The 18,610-nt window shown below is 45.4% G+C and overlaps 1 protein-coding gene across 4 annotated transcripts in view; it reads right to left on the reverse strand.

Annotated features, from left to right (window-relative positions):
• COP1 (COP1 E3 ubiquitin ligase) overlaps positions 1 to 12,372 on the reverse strand; it is a 127,527-nt gene extending 115,155 nt beyond the window's left edge. The window contains exons 1-4 of one of the 4 annotated variants that reach the window (XR_008578104.1): positions 11,885 to 12,370; positions 5,377 to 5,436; positions 3,705 to 3,802; positions 2,313 to 2,377 (exon numbers count right to left, since the gene is read on the reverse strand). Coding sequence is in view for 1 of the 4 variants with exons in the window: in XM_054834115.1 (XP_054690090.1) it covers positions 2,301 to 2,377; positions 3,705 to 3,802; positions 5,377 to 5,436; positions 11,885 to 12,258 (609 nt within the window). In the remaining 3 variants the exon portion in view is untranslated. Of the gene's footprint in view, positions 1 to 2,300; positions 2,378 to 3,704; positions 3,803 to 5,376; positions 5,437 to 11,884 lie in introns of all 4 variants that reach the window. The other 3 variants (XR_008578103.1, XR_008578105.1, XM_054834115.1) reach the window with 3 other exon arrangements.
• Between the last annotated feature and the right edge of the window lie 6,238 nt (positions 12,373 to 18,610).

Consider the following 18,610-nt stretch of genomic DNA (forward strand, 5'->3'; position numbering starts at 1 on the left):
TGGAGAGACAGTGAGTTCAAGCCATCCAGGGCTATATCCAGCAACAGATATTAAAAGCAATACTGCAATGTTTCATCCCTTTGTAAAAATTTCAAAGCAATTTTCAGGAATCAGAATTCCCAATTCTCCCACGTGTACAGGATATAGCTCTTCTGTCCTACTGTGTAACTGCTTATCTTATTTGGAAGATATTTGCGCTTTCTGAGGGCATAGCTGCTGCTAGGAAGAGATTATTTCACAGCCACAATTTTATCTGATTTGTGCCCTAGTTTCTGAGAACATATTTCTAAGAGGAGAAAGAAAAAACATGTTTATCCAAGCTTAGTTGGATTACATCTATCTGAAATACTGTTAAGTTGCAAGACCTTTCAATTTTTTTAATCAAGTAATAGGTAAAGCCCTCATGCTAAATTCAAATGGAAGAAGGTAGTATTAGCTTATTTTTTTTTCTATTCTCACCTCCCACACCACTCCTCTTAAAAGTATTTTCACAGGAAGTGTGAGAGTCAAAATAAAAGACGGGAGCTCATCAGGGTGATTGTCTCATTCAGCCTGTTAGAGGTGAGAAGGACTCTTCAGAGAGCCAGCGTACTATCACACACCCCAGTCCTCCCTACAGGCTGTTTGTTCTTATTGCCAGTAAAAAAAAAATTTAAAGTATCTTTTAGCACATGAAAACCTGAATAATAGGTTAATGCTAATATAGCCTTACATTAAAAAGCCTCGGGAACTAACAAGAGCAGCTGAGGGGTCTTTAGGACTAAGAAACAAAGCTGGTTTAAAAAAATCCTGCTTATAAAAGCCATGACGCTAGATCAAGATATTTAAATTTGCTAGAACTAGAAATGCCATGCAGTCTAAACCAGACATTTTCTAAGAGGTTGTAGCCTATTTCTATTGGCTAGATTAAGAAAAATAAAATACGTAACATCCACATAGAACACACAACTATCAACAGAACCTGTTGAAACCACACAGACAAGTACTAGTTAAATGTACTACTGCTGAACTACTCAGAAAGTTTCAAAGATGCCTTAACATGATTTCTTAATGAGACAAATCCATGACCAAGAAACACATTTGCTGCAACGTGTTTTGAAGGACTTCTCTTAATACCAGAAGTAACACAAGAGCAGAACAGGCACATTAAGGAGCTGGCAGCAAGGTTTCTCTTTTTAGAGACATCATGATTTTTTATTTGCTGCCAAAAAGTAGACGCAACACTGCTTTGGGCATGAAGTCATGGTAGAATTCCACTTACTGATAGTTATCTAACATAGATGCATCTACGGGCACAGTTTTTAAAGGTGCACTATGAGAAAGAGTAGAACCAATTTCCAAGAAGTTACTGTACATGCCTTCAGGTCAATTGTGTGCATTTTAAACCAGGTATGGTTTATGCATATTTTATATTGAATATGATATATGCATAGTTTATACTGAATATAAAAAACCTAATGTGAGTAGGCCAATGAATCCTTAAAGCATGCTCTTTTCTAAAGCAGGCAACTGCTGAAAGCACTGCTTTCTGCAATGCAGCCCCTAAATCAGTAACACTTCAATAGAAGGGGGTTTTTAACTGACAAAACCAGGGGCTCCCTGATTTTTAATATTACTTTGCAACCTTATTTATGAATTACAGAAGTCAAGGAAGCCAGACAGCAAAATATGCAAGTTTCCAGGTTCATGTCATATTTTCTTTTTGATCTTAATGTACAGGAGCATCCACTGCTGCTGTACCAGGGTTTTCACGAACTGAGAACACAGATCGTGCTCCGATTCTGTGACATGAAGCAAGTCTAGAAGATATCCAGGCAGTTTTATCTAGGATCAGAGCCAGAACACCAGTACTCCAAAGGCATCCTTCTCCCTCTTGTGGCTGGTATTAGTTTTCCTCCAATTTCCCTGCAGAACACAGGTTCTCACATGTGATCAGACAAGCCCGTGGCACTTTTAATCATCTATTACTCTCACTGTAGCTGTAATTTCCAACACTGAATGAAAATTATTACCTTTAAACAAGTGTGCTTCCATGGGTAGTTTCCCAGGTTATATTCAATACATCATATGACACTTAGCTATGCTAACACAGCTTGCCTCTACACGTATATTGCTAGCAGAAAGAACGAGAGTTAACAAGGTCGATGGGATCTAGTGCCACTGATATTGGTATTATTCCCTCATAAAGCAAGTTAAGGCATCGTCTCAGCAGTATAATTTCTTCTAAATTAAGCCACATAATGACACAATTGCTATACAAAACCATTGAATAAATATAAAGAAAGAAAGTTGGAACATACGGTGCTACTCACTGAATGGTCCAGTTTGAGTCTTTTCTCCTCAGATCTTTGCTTCTGTTTGAGAATAAGTTCATTGACTAAAAAACATAAATAAGACTTCAGAGAAGAGATGGATTTAAAGTTCACAAATCAAGTATGAAAGACTCTACCCGAATATTTTTACTTTAGTTATTAATTCCACAGTAAGTTTCAGTAAAGCAGATGTCTCCAATTTTTTTCTCACCAATTTATTCCTGGATTTTTTTGTAAAGTGTACAAAGATTATTAAAAAAACCAAACAACCAAATACAAAGCCTAAACATTTCCCAAATTGCTTCAACTCCTTTTTCTAAGCACCTATGGCTCTTTGTCAAAGTTGTTCAACTCCCAGGCAGAAGTACATCACAGAAGAGTATGAGAGAAATAGAACATTAACTGATTTGCTACAAGCCAAAAACAAGCACAGCTGAAGAGAACAACTTTCCTTTAATCATTATGTACATTTTTAAAGATATATTTTTGCTACAGTTTTATTTCACACCAATTTAGTGAACAGTGCCAAGAAAGCAAGCTAACCTCCACCCTTTGCACACACATACACAAGCTCTTCCCCCTCCAACAGACCTCAAACCCCTGGTCGTAGGTGTACGGAAGCAATGCTCTTTGGCATAACGTATACTCCAAGACCTGCCTCAGCACCATCTTTGGCACAACACGCTTGGGTCTAAATCAGGATGCCTGTTTCTGAAGTGTTCCTTGGCTACTGTGGCTTTTAATCTGTTTACTATTAAATGGGTATCCCAGCACATGAAATCAAGATTTAATTTTAATACTTCACACTGCAATGTGTTTCTTTTGATCTTTTCTCCCCATAACTAAGTTTTAAACTATTTCCAGTTAGGAACATTTCCCTCCTCTGTTTAAGAAGCAATCAATTAGGATTGCATATAGGTATGTGTATGAATATTTTTGCTGTATCTAATTTACACATACGTACATCACGTGGACCTCACTACAGTAGCCAAAATAGTACAACATGGAATTCAGCCTCCCCTCCTTCAGTGCCCATGCTTTGTAAACAGGGCATGTTCTTGATTAGACAGCAACAGTGCAATAAAGCAGAAGTAAATAAAGAGATTCAAATCTCTAGCCATCAGAAAACCAACTTCCTTCTGCTTTTCTTTGTATGCAAACAGCAGCAAGTCAGTCTCACTGCTTAACTCACACAGAACTGCTGGAGGCAGTGATTAACAATTTGTACTACTAACCACTTTTTTTTTTGTAAAAACCACAGTTGACCAAAGGAACAACGTTTGGATTTTATTTTCAATATCCAGAAGCTGGTTTTTTTTTTTATAGGACAAATTTACAAGTTCCTGCCTTAACAACTAAGATGTTTCTCATGCAAGCAAGCACAGAGCTCACCTAAGAAGTTGGGATAAAGATGATCTATGTTGTCCACAACATAGTTGCACTTGGGACATCTGTTATTGTCCTCCAAGCTCTGGTGAATACATTTATAGCTGTTTAAAAACAAAAATCAAGAAACAAAACAAGTGAGCAAACATGAAGGAACAAAACATAACAAAACATAAGCATAAGGTAAATAGTATCAACCTTAGATAATGTGTACTCTGTGTTGCTAGCTAACAGCTGCTTGCCAAGATCCTACACTGGAGTCAAAATGTTCCAATATTAACTCCGAGCATGCTGCAGCAGAAAGACAGCAGAGTTTCTGGGCAACAATTACAAGAAATATTTAAGTACTTCACTCTTATTTCCCCAAGGATTGTGGTAACATGGATACTTCAGCCACACTTCCATCTCAAATTCAGGCCCCCCCTTCCACAGGTAGAGCTAACAGACTGCGTTATTCAGAAGCAACTCTTCTAGATTAGCCAAATATTTAACAAGCAACATTAAAAACCTATTACACATTTTGAGTAACTGAGCATAGAGGAGACACCCTCACCAACCTCTCATGTTTCCCCCCACCTCTAGCTGTTTTTCTCCCCAGGAATGACTTCCGAGGTGCTCTCTGTCGAGCTGTTAGCTATTTGGGGGACAGAGTAAACTACAAGATGCACCTTAGCATCAGGTTTAAGCATCTCACTAAGAACCTAGCTCACTGCCGACTGCTGGTAGAGCCATCATGTGACAACATTGCTCTGATCTTTCTAAAGATATGTGAATACTTTTCATCTTGGACTTTAAAAGTTGCAGATCCCAGGGATAAAGTGTTACTATAGAGAGCACAAAATCAGCTGGTATCTTACTTGTTGCAGGTCAAAACATTTCTGAAAGTAACTCAATCTGCTGCTTGAGGAAATGCTTTATGCTACCAAAATATTACTTCTTGTAAAAGGTAGGCGATTTATTTCCAGTTAACAGACACCATAAGAGTATAATGTACATGGCATATTAAGACATCACAGTTCAACATTTATCCCAATCCCTCACTGAGAGCAGGAGCAGCAGATAGTTCCACACCTGCCCCTGGAGGGTTCTTGTACTTCTGCACAAAACATTTGCTCCTTGTGACAGCCAGAGATAACACTGAGAAATAAGCAGACCTTGGGCCAATTTAATACAACAGAAACACTCCTGAAGCATATCCTCTCTCAAAACGTTTAAGAGAATTGCAACAGATGACGTGCAAGCCACTTCAAACTGTACGGGGTCTTGCACAAAGGCAAGGAGGACCTCCCAACACCAACACTCACTCCCATGACCTCTACAGAGGTGGGACCCACTGTTTCAGGTGGTAAGAGACACCTTCCATTTCCAACAGAGGTAAGCTGACAAGCTGTTCTGACTCTAGGCACCACATACCACCAGCGGCTTAGAACCATTTTATTTCATTTTATTTTCTTCAGCAGACATATGGTGGCACAACTTTTTTTTGTTTTAAACACTAATAAGACTTTTTAAAATCTAACCAGTACCCATTATTTAAAGTTTTATTCCAACCTCTTTCTTCAGTGGAGGGACAGAAGACAGAAAAGTAACAAAAACTTGGAAAGAAAGGGATTCACAGCAGCGTCAGTTCATATGCTGTAAGAGATGGACATTTTGCACAATACAAAAAAAATCTTACCAGAAACTGTGTCCACATTTTGTCATGTAGGCTTCTTCAATCATATCAAAACAGATGGGACTGAAAACAAAACAATGTTTTTATGTTAAAAAAGGAAGGAAAGTATTACTAATTCAATGCAGCCACCTAATCATGCTTAGGTAATGCTTTCTATTTGTAAAATGAAAGAGGACACAGGAGTGCAACAGCGACCAGGCAGTATAAAGATCAAAAGGGCAATCAACGGTTCTTTGAACCCAGAATGATACTGCAGTTTGCTACAATTAGAAACCAGGTAAGTGTTCACTCTTGAAGCTTTCAACAGTTGCAAACCACCCAAAGCCAGAGTACCTTCAACAAGCAAGGCTGCAGCAGAACCTCCTAACCATCTGTACTAGGTCTCAAACAGAATGTAAAAAACCTGGGTTTTATATGAACAGACATAAGGTATTTATAAACGATACCAAAATTAGTTTATCCTTCCTTTTTTCAGCCAATAGCTATCTATAATTAAAAAAAATTGATGCAAAGAGGCAGAGCAGAACAGAAATAGTAATGATGTCATGAGAACAAGAATTAATAAGCAGGAGGAGAAGGTGCCAACAAGGGGGTGTGCCTGCAGAGCACTGCCAGGCAGCAGGCAGGGCTGAGGCTGCTGAAGAGCACAATGAACCTATGGTGCAACCAAAAGAGGGAACCAACAGTCAAGCACGGTGTTACAAAGTCAAAGGAGAAGATGGAAAGGTGGAATACAGGACCGTTCATAAGGAAGACAGGAATGCAAATGGAAACAAGAGCTTTAGTTGTTTCCAAGGTTAGTGACCAAAGCGCTGCCAGGTCTCTAGGAGGGATCCTCAAGGACCAAGCAGGGAACTGAGGAGAAGAAGGATGTGCAAGCAAGCAGTGCTCCACAGGAACCTGAGCAAGACAAAAGACATAGGAATTCAGTGAGAAGGGTAGTGGAAGAAATCTGTCTCGTCATGAAGTGGCTGCGACGTATTTGAAAGGAAAATGAAACCCAACCAAAAGGAGAGATGCATCTTACTTCCAGTGACTCCTATGGCTGCTGTCCCCCATAGCTGGTAAGACATGCTGCCACATACATCCTCAGGTCTCGGCCAGCTACCCAGTGAGATGCAGTGGACAGCAGTGTCAGTTCTGCACGTAACATAGTCAGCTGTGTCACAAGCTTCACCTTGCTTTCAAGTCCTTCCAGAGATCCAAACCCTCTCCTCTCAGTCCCACAAGTCCATGCCAATCTCAGTTCAGAGAGGTTTTCAGCAGCATTTGTTTTCTTCAGAAACAGCCTCCTCCCACCTTCTGCCAACGAGGCAGCTCCCACAGGAGCTGTTAATAAACTGTTAACCACTTTTGAAAAGCACAAATCTTTTTGAATCTGAGATCAAGAACTCAGATCGGACTGAAATAAGCAGTGATTGACTGAGCAGGGGAGGAGAGCACCTCAATTTCTCCCCTTGTTAGCACTCCACAGAAGTCACTGCCCCTTTCTGTCATCCATTGTAGAGGATACTAACATTTGTTATCCCATTAGGCATTTAATCATAGGAATGAGGAAACAACTCTTAAATAAATACTAAATTTTAAGCCCATAGATGGGAAGCTGTGGCCCCTGACAATGCAATCCCCCTGCAAATGACCGAAGTGGAAATCATGGATGCCTTGAAAGGTTTGTCTAACCTCACATACAAACCAAATTGTCTTAAGTATTCCACAAAATGGTCTGTATAAACACAATGTAGAGGCAAATTAATCAAACCAGAATGCTAGTCTCCAAGTCAACCAAGCAACCAATTCTGTTCCTCAAAAGAAGTCTCCAAAGTAATTAACACATACCTGTCCTCCTTCCACCCCGACAGACCCTTGTCTGCACATTATTTGTCTTGATTAGCACCAGCTTCAGGAGTTCAAGTCACTGCTTCCAAGTTAAGAGTTATTTAGTTTCAAGGCACTGTTTAGTCAGAATAAATTATGACCAAACTTAGCCAACAAGTGTGGATTAATAAGAGCAGAAATAGGCATCTCTGTATTCTACTAGCTGGCTTTTTTTAAAAGGAAGCCAAAGACATGGTTATGCGAGTGTCTGAGGCTGGTTTCTTCCCACTGGTCACGAACAGCTTTAGTTCTTCGCCTTCTTCTAGTCATGCTGTATAACGTAGTCCCACTCTCTGTATCTTGCTAAAAACTGCTGTTCCCCACAGGGCCAGATGCGGTTTTTCCAGCACACTCCTAATGCTCTGCCTCAAAAAAGTGCAGCAATCAACAAGGCTGTAATGCTCCTCCATCTGCAATAGCACACTACAAATTAGACCTAAAAAGATTACCTCCTAACACAACAGTCACTCAAGACCATTGTTCCCAAACTTATTCTTCTTCATATCAGTTTGATTGGAAAAATGACAGAGCCAAAATACTTGAGAAAAAAAAGCAATCAGAGCCAGCAAATGCAGCCATTCAGTGCCAGGGTCATCCTTAACAGAGCCTGAAGTTTCCATTAAGAACCGTTTCCCCCAAAGTGCTCACTGATTTACAAGTGGAAACAAGACTGATGTCTTTTAATACTTACTGAAGCCAAGCTGACTAACACATGAAAGTTGCTATGCACCAGTTGTTTTAAGTTAATCTAACACAGAGGGAAGGTTAAGAAAGTAGTGGAGTGATGGGAACTCAAGACATACTACTCCTTGTAGTGTACACTGAAATTGAGAAGCACAGGTATGGTGAAACCAAGGCTTCCCTGCATGAGATCGCTGCTTAACACAAATAGAGAATAAGAGCTGAGTCAGGTAAAAAGGATGCAAATTACTTCAGCAAGCCAAAAAGTCACTGTTCTTTACCAGATACTGATGCCTTATTTACTAAACAGTCATTTAACCAGCACTGCAAAGGCTTACTATTCTTTCTCTGGGGGGTCAACCTCAAACATTTTTTAAATCATTTTAACCAAGTTTTACCAGTGTTTTCAAGGCACCTCTCAAGAGTGCTACTGTCACCCTGCTGCTACCCAAACACCTGGCTCTAAAACTTAAACATGTTTCAGATTTCCTTCTGCTCCGCAGTAAACAAGACCCATTACAGTTTCTCCCTCCTATTCCGCTCCTCTGTGGTCTAAGCAGAGAGTAGGACTTGCCGCGGGCTCTGTCCTTCACATGGAAGGTGGCCTGGTTAAAGATCACTACCACTACTATCTGCTCAATATGAAGCTCCAATACAACAATAGATTGTAAACCCATCATTGCGTGTGGTATGTAAACAGCTTGCTATGTTTCTAGTTTGCGACCTCCAGGGTCAGTTTGCAGTGTTCCTTACTGGAGAGGTTTGCCAGATCACAAACACATGAACAACTACACTCAGCCCGTGCCTGGCATTAACAGGTAACCACCTGAGGAAAGAACTGTTTTTAAAAACCCATGAACCTGCAAGTCCACTTTTAAACATGGTACACAGCCCTTCCCACACCTGAGTGTGTTGGGTGTACCTCTCCAGGTCAGTATGCAACATCCCCTCTTCTGAATGTACTTAATTCTGCCAGAGCTCAGGAACAAGCACTGGTGTGAAGCAGCCACTGAAGAGACAGCCTACAGTAAGATCCCCTCCGTCCAGGGAGCAAAGCAGACAGGAACTGGTTTTAAAGAGGGAGGGCTAACGTAAGGCCTGGGAAAAGCATATGCAATTACATTGCTGGACAGGAGAAAATCCTCCTATTAGAGGATTCCCCTTCAGATGCTCTCCAGGCAATTGGAAAGAGGCCTGGCTACAGGAACAGCACAAACCACCTTTAAATTCTACATCCTGCACTAAGAGAAACAAAAAGTTCCCCTTTTATAATAAAGTTGTCCAGTAAGTCAGACCTATTTGCTTTCCTGACTAGAGTTACACATTCCCAGGCACAGGCTGATACATACCACAAACAGCACACATTTAGAAACTCCTGAGAGTACACTTGCTAAACATTTCACAACCCGGACTAGCAAGGTATGCCAACGTTTATGTTAAAGCCTAGGCCCCACATTGCTGAGATAGCACTTTCGGAAGACAGGCAGGGAAGTTGCACACATGAACACTATTTAGAGGATTTCCACTTGTACCTTGATGTTTGAAACTCACCCAAACTTCTTTACTCTTTCCCACCTTCAGCCTGGTACAGACAGAATCTACCACTGAGTTTACAGCTGTAGCTAACTGCTAGCAACTCACAGCCCATGTCCAGAAAAATTATCAAATGTTCCCTGCAGCTGGCAGCATCCTGAAAAGTGTCTTTAAGGAACAAAAAAATCCCCAGCATATGGAAAATTTCTGCTTCTCAGATCGAGGTATCCAAAGCTTGTTGAAATCAATTATTTAAACCCACATACACATATACCTGTCTTCTTGGACACTGCTCAAAATTCCAGAGTTGCCCAGTTAAGTTTACTTCTGTAACACATAACTGTATTGCTAACTCAAAAAAAAAAAAAAAAGAGAAAACACTAGCTTCAAATTATAGTATAATATAAGCAAGAACAAGCCTTACAGCCCACAGAAACATACAGCAGTGAAGAACCCAGGTAAGTTAAATATAATCATTGTCTGCTCTTAAAGCTTCTGACCTGCACTTTAATATGCCCGATGTGGCTCTTGTAAATACCAAGATTCTGCCCTGACTTTTTTTTTTGCCTCAGTTGATGTTTTTGCTCTCACTTGTTCAGCCAGCAGCACTCCTCAATGAGGAGAAAGAAGCTAATTACATATTCTCCTTGAAGCATGCACAGTACTTAACCTGCAGAAAAAAAAAAAGAACCAAGAAACTCAGCTTTTTGAGCTATCTTAAAATACTTCAACTGGCCTACAAACTTGTTATGGGTGTAATTTCCCTTCAAACACCCTCCCTTCTACGACAACAAAACGGGAAATGAGAGCTGACTGGAAAGGGACGGGGAAGGATAGGTGCAGACCACTACTGCCAGAGCATAACTGCAGAGGGAACAGAGGACACAGGTACTCGCAATCCATTTAACCCCCACAGCCAAGAGCAACGCAGTCGTCTCCCACACCAAGTGCCCTTAAATCCACCTAACCTGGCCAACAGCCTTCAGCCAGAGCAGGACATCAGCTGTGCTCTCATCCCAATTCTGCTACTGAGCAAACAACTACTTACAGTAATAAGCAGTCTTTTTTTATTATTACTTATTACTAGTAAGAAGTAGTTACTGTCTTTTCTGCCACTAACTTTTTAGCAGCTTCAGGTTCTCACTTCAGTAGTAATGGTATTTCCTATCTACTCTGCTAGATGGTTTATCAAAGCTGTAAAATCAAGTCTACAGTTTTTGAGACAATGCCTATCCTGTAGCAAAGCAGGTTTTTGAGACAATGCCTGTCCTGTAGCAAAGCCAAACATCCAACCCTCACCCGTAAGTCAGAGCTGTCAAAGTCATCTTGGAGGCTGTGCCCCATTTCTCTTCCTCTTTTCTTTTTTACAGTTTCTTCCTGAAACACGACTCTCCTACAACTCACGCTTCTTTCCAGTATCCCTTCACTGTTTGTCTCTCTCAGATGCAAACACTTACCCCTACTTTCCGTTCTCACATTTTAGTGCCCCCAACCAGCTATTTAAAAAAAAAAAATCAAACCTACTCCTTATGTTAGGAGGTTTGAAACACATTAGCAATGGGCTGTCTTAAAACTGCAAATCACCAACAGTTCCCAAATCACACGTGCAATGGGCCTTGGTCTATCGCTACTGCTGAAAGGGTATTTCCAGCTATAAACTGCAAGCTTTGGCCAAACATTAGAAGGACGACATCTGCATGGCTTCAAGAAAAACCTTTATCCCATCACCACCGAAGTTTCCCGCTCATCTGGTTTTAGGTGCCAGACTGACACAAACGTTATTGCTGTTTAAACCAGCCAACCTTCCCCAGCGAGGGAGGCAAACCCAACGCCAGCTTTGCTGGATCTACCAACCACCACGAGAGTCCTTAGATCCCCATCCAAAGGAGCATAAAATTCTCCGTCAGCTCCTCTTCCCGGGGTCGGAGCAAGGCAGCGGCAGGGCTCCGGGGGGGCCATCTCACCCGCTGGAGGCCTGAGCCCCTCCGGTCCCTGCCGAGGCTACCACCGCCCAGGAGAACCGGACATTTGCTTGCGATGTCAACGCTTTATGAGAAAACACCTCATGTTGCAGGTCCTTTCCGATAAGTCAGGCTGCTCCAGAGTGCACCCAAGGAGGAACCTGCTGGGAACATCCTGATTTTGCTTAAAAACAGAGAGAGTGAAAGCAGCGTCGCTACACAGGGCCAAGAAGCGAACAGATAGCCACGACGGGGGGGAAACCCCGGCGCCACACTCCCTCCCGGGCAGCTGGACGCACCGACGCCTCTCTCCCCTCAGCGAGCCTCTGAGGTGCCGCTGCCGGCTGCTCCGTCCTCCCGCCGGTATTTTACACCCCGCCGGGCTTCCCGCCGGCATGGCGGCGCTCCGGCTTCCCTCAGTGGGATAGCGGGTGCCGCTATCGCGATATACCGCAACTTACCAGACGAAGTCGTTGCTCTTGTCCTCGTAGGAGTTGATGAGCCCGTTGCAGAGCGGGGTGAGCAGCGGCCTCTTCCTGCTGCTGCCGCCGCCCGCCCCGCTACCGCCGCCTCCCCCGGAGGAGCCGGAGCCGCCACCGGGCCGGGCCGCCGCCGCCAAACGGGCCAGCCCCGCGCCCGAGCCCGACACGGCGGCCGCTACCAGCACAGGCCGCGCCGCCGCGCCGCCCGAGGAGGACGAGCCCGGCGCCATGGCCGCCGAAGAAGAGGAGGAGGAAGAGGAGGAAGAAGAAGAAGAAGAGGAGGATGAGGCCGGGGTGGCGGTGGCGGCAGCGGGCGGCGCGGCGGGGTGCGGCGGCGGGCGGCTGCCCGACATGCCGAGGCCGGGCCGGGGCGGGCGGAGCGGGGCCGACGGCGGAGCGGCCTCAGCGCATCCCCGCGCGCGCGCGGCGCCGCAGGAACAATAAAGTTCGTTCAAAGAAAAAAAAAAAAAAAAGAAAAAAAAAAGAATCAGAAGAAGAAAAAAAAAAGAAACACACCCGCCCGCGCGTCCCCGGCCCGGCGCTTGTTCAAGCTTTATTGACAGGCGGACAGCCCGCCGCGCATGCGCGGCCCGGGGCGGGGCCGGGTTCCCCTCGGGGCGGGGCGGTGGGTCCCCGGCCCGGCCTCCCCTCGCCGCCGCCGGCCCCGCACGGCTCCTGGGGCCCGGCCTCCCCTCGCCGCCGCCGGCTCCGGGCCCCGCACGGCTCCTCGGGCTCTGAACCCCCAGCGGTCGCCGGTTAGGGGCCGTGTGGCAGGGCGCCGGGCCGGGGCTGTGGACCAGGAGCCTGGCTGCTGCGGTGAGGGCTGTGAGCAAGGAGGCATTGCCCCCCGACAGCGCGTCGCCATCGGAGTGCGGCAGAGCTGAGGAGGAAGGCTGCCACCCCCCTCCCCCTCAGACACCGTCCCGCCGCACCGCAGAGGGCTCCCAGGAAGGGGCAGGGCCGGCCCGTGTCTCACGGGGTGCCCTCGCCCGCGGTTCCCACCTCAGGTGCGCAGCCCGAAAAGCCTGCTGAGCTCTACCCTGCCCAGCCCCGCGGAAGGCACCCAGGTCACAGGTTTTGCTTGAGCCAGCTCTCCTCGTTGCCTGGGCCGGTGGCATTCCCACTAAGCAGACCCACGGGGTGCTCCCTTTTCCCCACGGCAGCCGGGCAGGCTGCTTCCTGCGTAAGTTAATGAATTACTAACCAATGATGCCCCAAAGATGTTTTGGGGGTTAAGGGAAATGTTACCCCCCAGACCCAAGCTTTTGCGAGCCAAACTGAAGGGTTCATGAAACACAGCGTTTGCCGACTTCTCAGCTTGGCCAGAAGTACTGCAGAGATACCTGTTGTTTCCTTTCATTTCTATTCCAACAACCCATAGACACGTATTGCCTGCTTTGCATGGAGTAACTGTATTGTCTGCTGTCAGCTTTGCCGGACCAGGGTTAAAGGGGCAGCTGGTGAAACTCCAGGCCATTCCCTGAGGAAGGTAATCCTAAACCCAGGTATGGGAAAACGCCCAAAGAGATCAGCTCTGCAGCGCTCCTCCCAGTACAGAGAGCGGAGAGAGCCTTCAGTGTGCTGTAGAACCAGTACGAGAGCTGGTAGAACTGGTCTGAGAGGGGGGGGAAAAAAAAAAAAAATCAAGGTGGCTTCAGGTAGGCAGTGTTGGTCAGGAGACCTCTCTGGCATGTGGCAGGGTGGCAGGGACGCTGGATGTCCCAAAGCCAGCGCAGGGAAACACAGCTCTTGATCTACTCTGGAGATGCAGCTGCAGGTGGAGAGCTGCGGAGTGCTCCTCCTGACCTGGCCTCTCGGCTGTGCCAAACGCCGATGGGTATTCACCTCTGTGTATTTACCCCTAGCATTGAAAACCAAACCCCAAGACATTGAACCCAAACTATCTCTCTGAGGAATGTTAGTGTGTAAAGGTGGATTGGTGCAAGCCAGGAAATTCAAGGGCAGCTTCTCTTTAAGACCCAGGTCGGTAGACTTAACCTTTACAAGCTGGCATCTGCCACTATAGTCACTCCCATGATTTAACCCTTTGTTGCTGTTATTAAAAAGTTTCCTTTTTTACAGTTTTTGGTGTTCTTTTTGGTGTGGGTTTGGGGGTTTTTTAAGCCATCGTGTCTCCCTGCTTTCTATAGATATCCTTCTGACTGGCAGGTCTCAGGACTAACTCCATAAAGACATTGAAACACATCGATTCCCCCCGTTTTCAGTGGAAGCAAAAGAGAATTGCCTAAATACCTTTCTTTGAGCCTGACTGTTGGTGTCCATGTACATCATATTTCCTTGTCTTCCAGAGGGACCAAAAGCTTTACGGATGAGCGTCTGTAATGGACTTTTAGGTTTCCAAGGGAAGAACAAAGTAGTAGTAAGCAGTAGTATTGGCAACAGCACGTCTGCATGCTTCATGCGTACTGAAATACTGGGTGATCCTTGAAAAGCTTTGCTATTCTTTGATGCCATTACTGACTGTTCTCCAGGGAGGGAAAAATGACACAGGTAAAAGCTGTTAAAGATCAAATATATGCTCACTTATGCCTATCTGTAACTGGCCTTCACAACACCACCCACACCCGCAGGCCTGGCAGTGAGTGTGGCACCTTCAGCACCGAAGGACCAGCTCCCTAATACCTGAGCTTTAGGATATCATCAACGAGCTCTTGGAGGCCCTCTAAGTGAACACCTTCTCCTCACTGCCCTGATGCATACTGAACAGCCTCTGGCTTCTGCAGACATTTCTTTCCAGTTCCAGGATCAATGTATGCAGCCGAAGGGAAGATTAGCTGCTACTTCCCGGAGATACCTGTGCATTGTACCGGGATAAAGGACATGGATAAAGTCTCCCGGTTTTAAAGTTCACCACCGCTGGAGCAGTGGAAATGAGCTCTAAGAATTAATTTGCTACAGTCCAAGTATCGACAGCGCTGTTATTAGACTCAATGGCAGGGTACAAGAGTGAAAGACGATACATCAGCTGTAAAAGGTTTTTCTCTGTCTCTTCCAGCCAGCAGCGTGCCAGATGCTTGGCCACCTCGGGGCTGGGATCCCGCACTGAAGCACAACTCGTGATGGGTTCAGGACAGAGGGGAGAGTCCTGGCGTGGGGATGCCTGTGTCCTCGTGTAGCACGCTCTTCCTAAGGTCCTGCTCAGGTTCAAACCTGCCCCCAGAGGATTGCTTCTGTTTCCTTGCTTAATCTGGGTATTACCCTTGTATCTCTTCTTAAAGGAGATACCTCCTGCCCAGCCAGTAAACATGACCCATTTCTGACTGACCTGAAGCTTAAGCTGAAAACAAATCAGTTACTCCGGGAGAAATTGTTTCCAGCTAGCCCTTAGCGATTACTTTATACAAAGAAACTGGTATTTCTGGCAGGCGTACATTTTGGAAGACTGGCTGTAGTAATCTGCTCTTATTTTTCTGTATTTTCCAGCCTCCGAAGCCAGTCGCTTACCACGTCCCGAGCAGGAAAGTACCAATTCTGATCCTGTGCAAAGAGGGATGACACACTTCCCATGGCGTTAAAGGAAGGAGCAGACAAGTACTGTCTATAGATGAATGAACCTTAATAGCAATGTAGATTCTGCTCTTCTGGGTACATAAATCCTAATTACAAGCCCCGAGTTTGTGACTTTTATGACTGCAGCTCCATTTACCTGTGCAAAAGGCAGTTGCAGCTGTGATGCCCGGTGGTAGCACAGCCACAGAAATCATTAAGGACGCTCTGCATGGATCACCATGCAGGGAGAATGAGACTTCTTCCACGCAGAGTGGTGCGTGGGCCAGATGTTTGGGGGAAGTGACAGTCACCTCCCGGGCTCCGTTTCTGTCTGCTGGTGACTCATTAGGAAAATTACTTCTGCTTCCATTTCTGAGCCTGTTGCTGCCACCTAATTTCCAATGGGTCCGTTAGTCTGTTCAGGAATGCAGCAACCCCTGCTAGGAACTGCTACCCTGGCTTGGGAATTGCTGTTCCAGAGGTCATTAGCGAGCTTTATTAATAATCATTGCATTAACCTCCCAGCTAGCCAGTGACAGAAATGCCATTTCTCCCATTTTATAGCTGAGAAAAATGAAGCGTAGACAGATTCATCACCTGGTTACAGAGTCGATGGGAACTCTTAATGCTCCATAAATCTGAAAATTAGGCTGTCAGCAACTTCTCCTAAAGCTAACCCGCAGCGAAGCTATCCAGGAAACCCAGTTCCTACCCATCAGGTACAATCCCTCCCCAGTTTACTGGGAGAAACCTGGGCACATCTCTTCGAATTTCAGTTCCTGCAGACAGACACAGAGATGGGGGGGATCACGGTCAGACAGGGGAAGAGAGCTCAGTGCCCCCCACCCACAGCAGGCATCTCCTCTGCCGGGCAGCGGTACAGGGGAGAGCCCCGAGGAAGGGGCACGATGCACTTAATGACCGTGTTTTGACAGAGGGGTAGGAACTAATTGCTCTTAGAGCAACCCAGGTCTGGTCATCACCTGAAACTTGACTGTGAAAGAATATTTTGTTATTAAAATCTACAATTTAGGTTAACTCAGGCTGCTTGGGACTGGAGTACAGCAGGAACTGTAGAGGACCGGGTTGGTTGGTTGTTTTTTTAATTTCTTTTTAAGTTCAATAGTGCAGACGCAAGCAGTGCTTGGAGGGAGGATCCTTAGCAACATCTATTATAGTTAAGATTATACAGAGTTATTTAAAAAAAAAAAAAAGATTTTTTTTCAATGCTTTATAACAATACATTTGCCACTCGCAGATGGAATTTTATGCACCAGCCTCAGGCTAACTCCAAGTTAGCACAGAGATTTTGAACAAAAATGGTTTAAGCATTTTCAGAAATGAAAAATCAGCAAAATAAAATATTAAAATTTACTGCTGTGCTTAAGGAGCTCTGATACTTTAAAGCAAAAAAAAAAAAAAAACCAAAAACCACCTAAAAAGGAAAAAAAGGGTATCTGGGAGAAGTGTCACTGTCATCTTTACACTGCAAACTACATCATTCAGGCCTTCCGAAAAGGCATTTGACTTGACTGAACTAAAATGAGGTTAAAATCATTTGGTGATTCTTCTGTAGTACTGAAATACTGTCTCCAAAGATTCCACACGTTAACAGAGACCCGAAGAGAAATGCACATGCAGCTGCCATTTCAATGTGTGTGCGCTGAAGCAAAGCTACAGAGGAGCCCGACTTCATTTCTGACCCACACAAGCAGAAATACCTGACTCGCTGCTCAGAATTACGAAATTCCCTTTACAGAGGGAAAAAAAAAAAGATCCTGTCTTGTCATTAAACACCACCCTGTAATGCACGTGCCAGGGGTAGAGTCAAGGTTCCTTTATGGCACGTCCTTTCGCTCTCTCTTTGACCTTGTGTTCAAAGAGTGAACTTTCTAGGCAAATATTACTTAAACCCTCCGCTCGGCGTAAGCGGGGCTAGAGATGGTTTCTCTGTCACACAGGCTTGGCCCGCCCTCGGTCTGTGCAAGCCCAGGTCCGTCTCGGGACGCTGCAGCACTGCCGAAGCTCGCTGGTTCTCAGGCAGTGCCGCGGCGAGGCTCAGCCGTTCCTTACCCGGCATACCTGCTCCCACCCACGCCCCCCAAACCCGGCCAAACTCAGGCCCTGCTATCCCTCCCGCTCTCAGCTAATACGCCGTGCCTAAATACATCCATGGGCGGATTGATTCCTTGTGTAACCGTACTAATCATTTTAATAAAGATGAATTTAGCATCTCTGTCCGGGGTGATTTCTTTCCCCAAAATATGATTGGCACTGATGTAGTTTATGTGCCCTTATCGTATGGAACGGGTCTATTCACGGCTTGCGATTGGTTTTTCTGAGCACTAGCATGTGCTGCTATCTCCTGTGAACTCCCTCTGTTACGTTACAGCCAGCAAAACTCGTCTGTCTTTAGCGTTGCCACCTGTTTTACTGCACGGATTTACTCCATGGCTTGCAAGAGCTGATGGCTTTTTGCAGCCCCGACTGCCTAGATTCGGTGTTTGCCTGAGCCACGTTGCTCTGCGGTGTTTTTAGGGAAGCCTGTGCCTGGCCCGTGTGGTTATTGGGGCAGTCCGGAACAAGTGAGCTGGAAGAATTAAAAAAAATCAGGAAGTGAAACATATATAGAGAAATCTGTATATACTCTCAGTATTTTCAAGCCTGTTGAATGACTGTATTAGGGTTGACCAACCTGAATATTTTCCAGTCCATTTTCATTCATTGGGGCTGATTCTCCTGCTGCAGACCAACGGGTTTTGTAAAATTTACCCTTCTACAGAAGGCAGTTACCAACGAGGGCATTTTAGGGTGTGATCCACTGACCTGCTGATGATTTCCAGCCCGGGGAATTCCACGCTGCCCTGTTGCCTCTGCCAGACGTGAGCTCTGCCCGCAGAGGTGAGCTTTTCCATCTAGCCCATGTGCTGTTCTCCATTGCCCAGATCAAACCCGTGCTGGCCACGAGGAAATTTCTAGTGCATCTCCTCCTTCAAGTAGGCAATAAAATGATGTCTCTGCTGGCTATCTGGTGAGAAAAATTATCCCAAGGCCTTTGGAGTTGGCAAATGAAAGTTGCCGTCTGACCCAACCCAAAGATCCATACGCGGGTACGGACCGCTCCTGCTCTCTGCTCGCTGGAGCACGCTCTGCTCTCCTGCGTCACCTCTGTCACCTGCAGCCCAGGATGACCCA

Source organism: Grus americana, chromosome 8, assembly GCF_028858705.1.
Source record: "Grus americana isolate bGruAme1 chromosome 8, bGruAme1.mat, whole genome shotgun sequence".
NCBI classification, from domain to species: Eukaryota; Metazoa; Chordata; class Aves; order Gruiformes; family Gruidae; genus Grus; species Grus americana.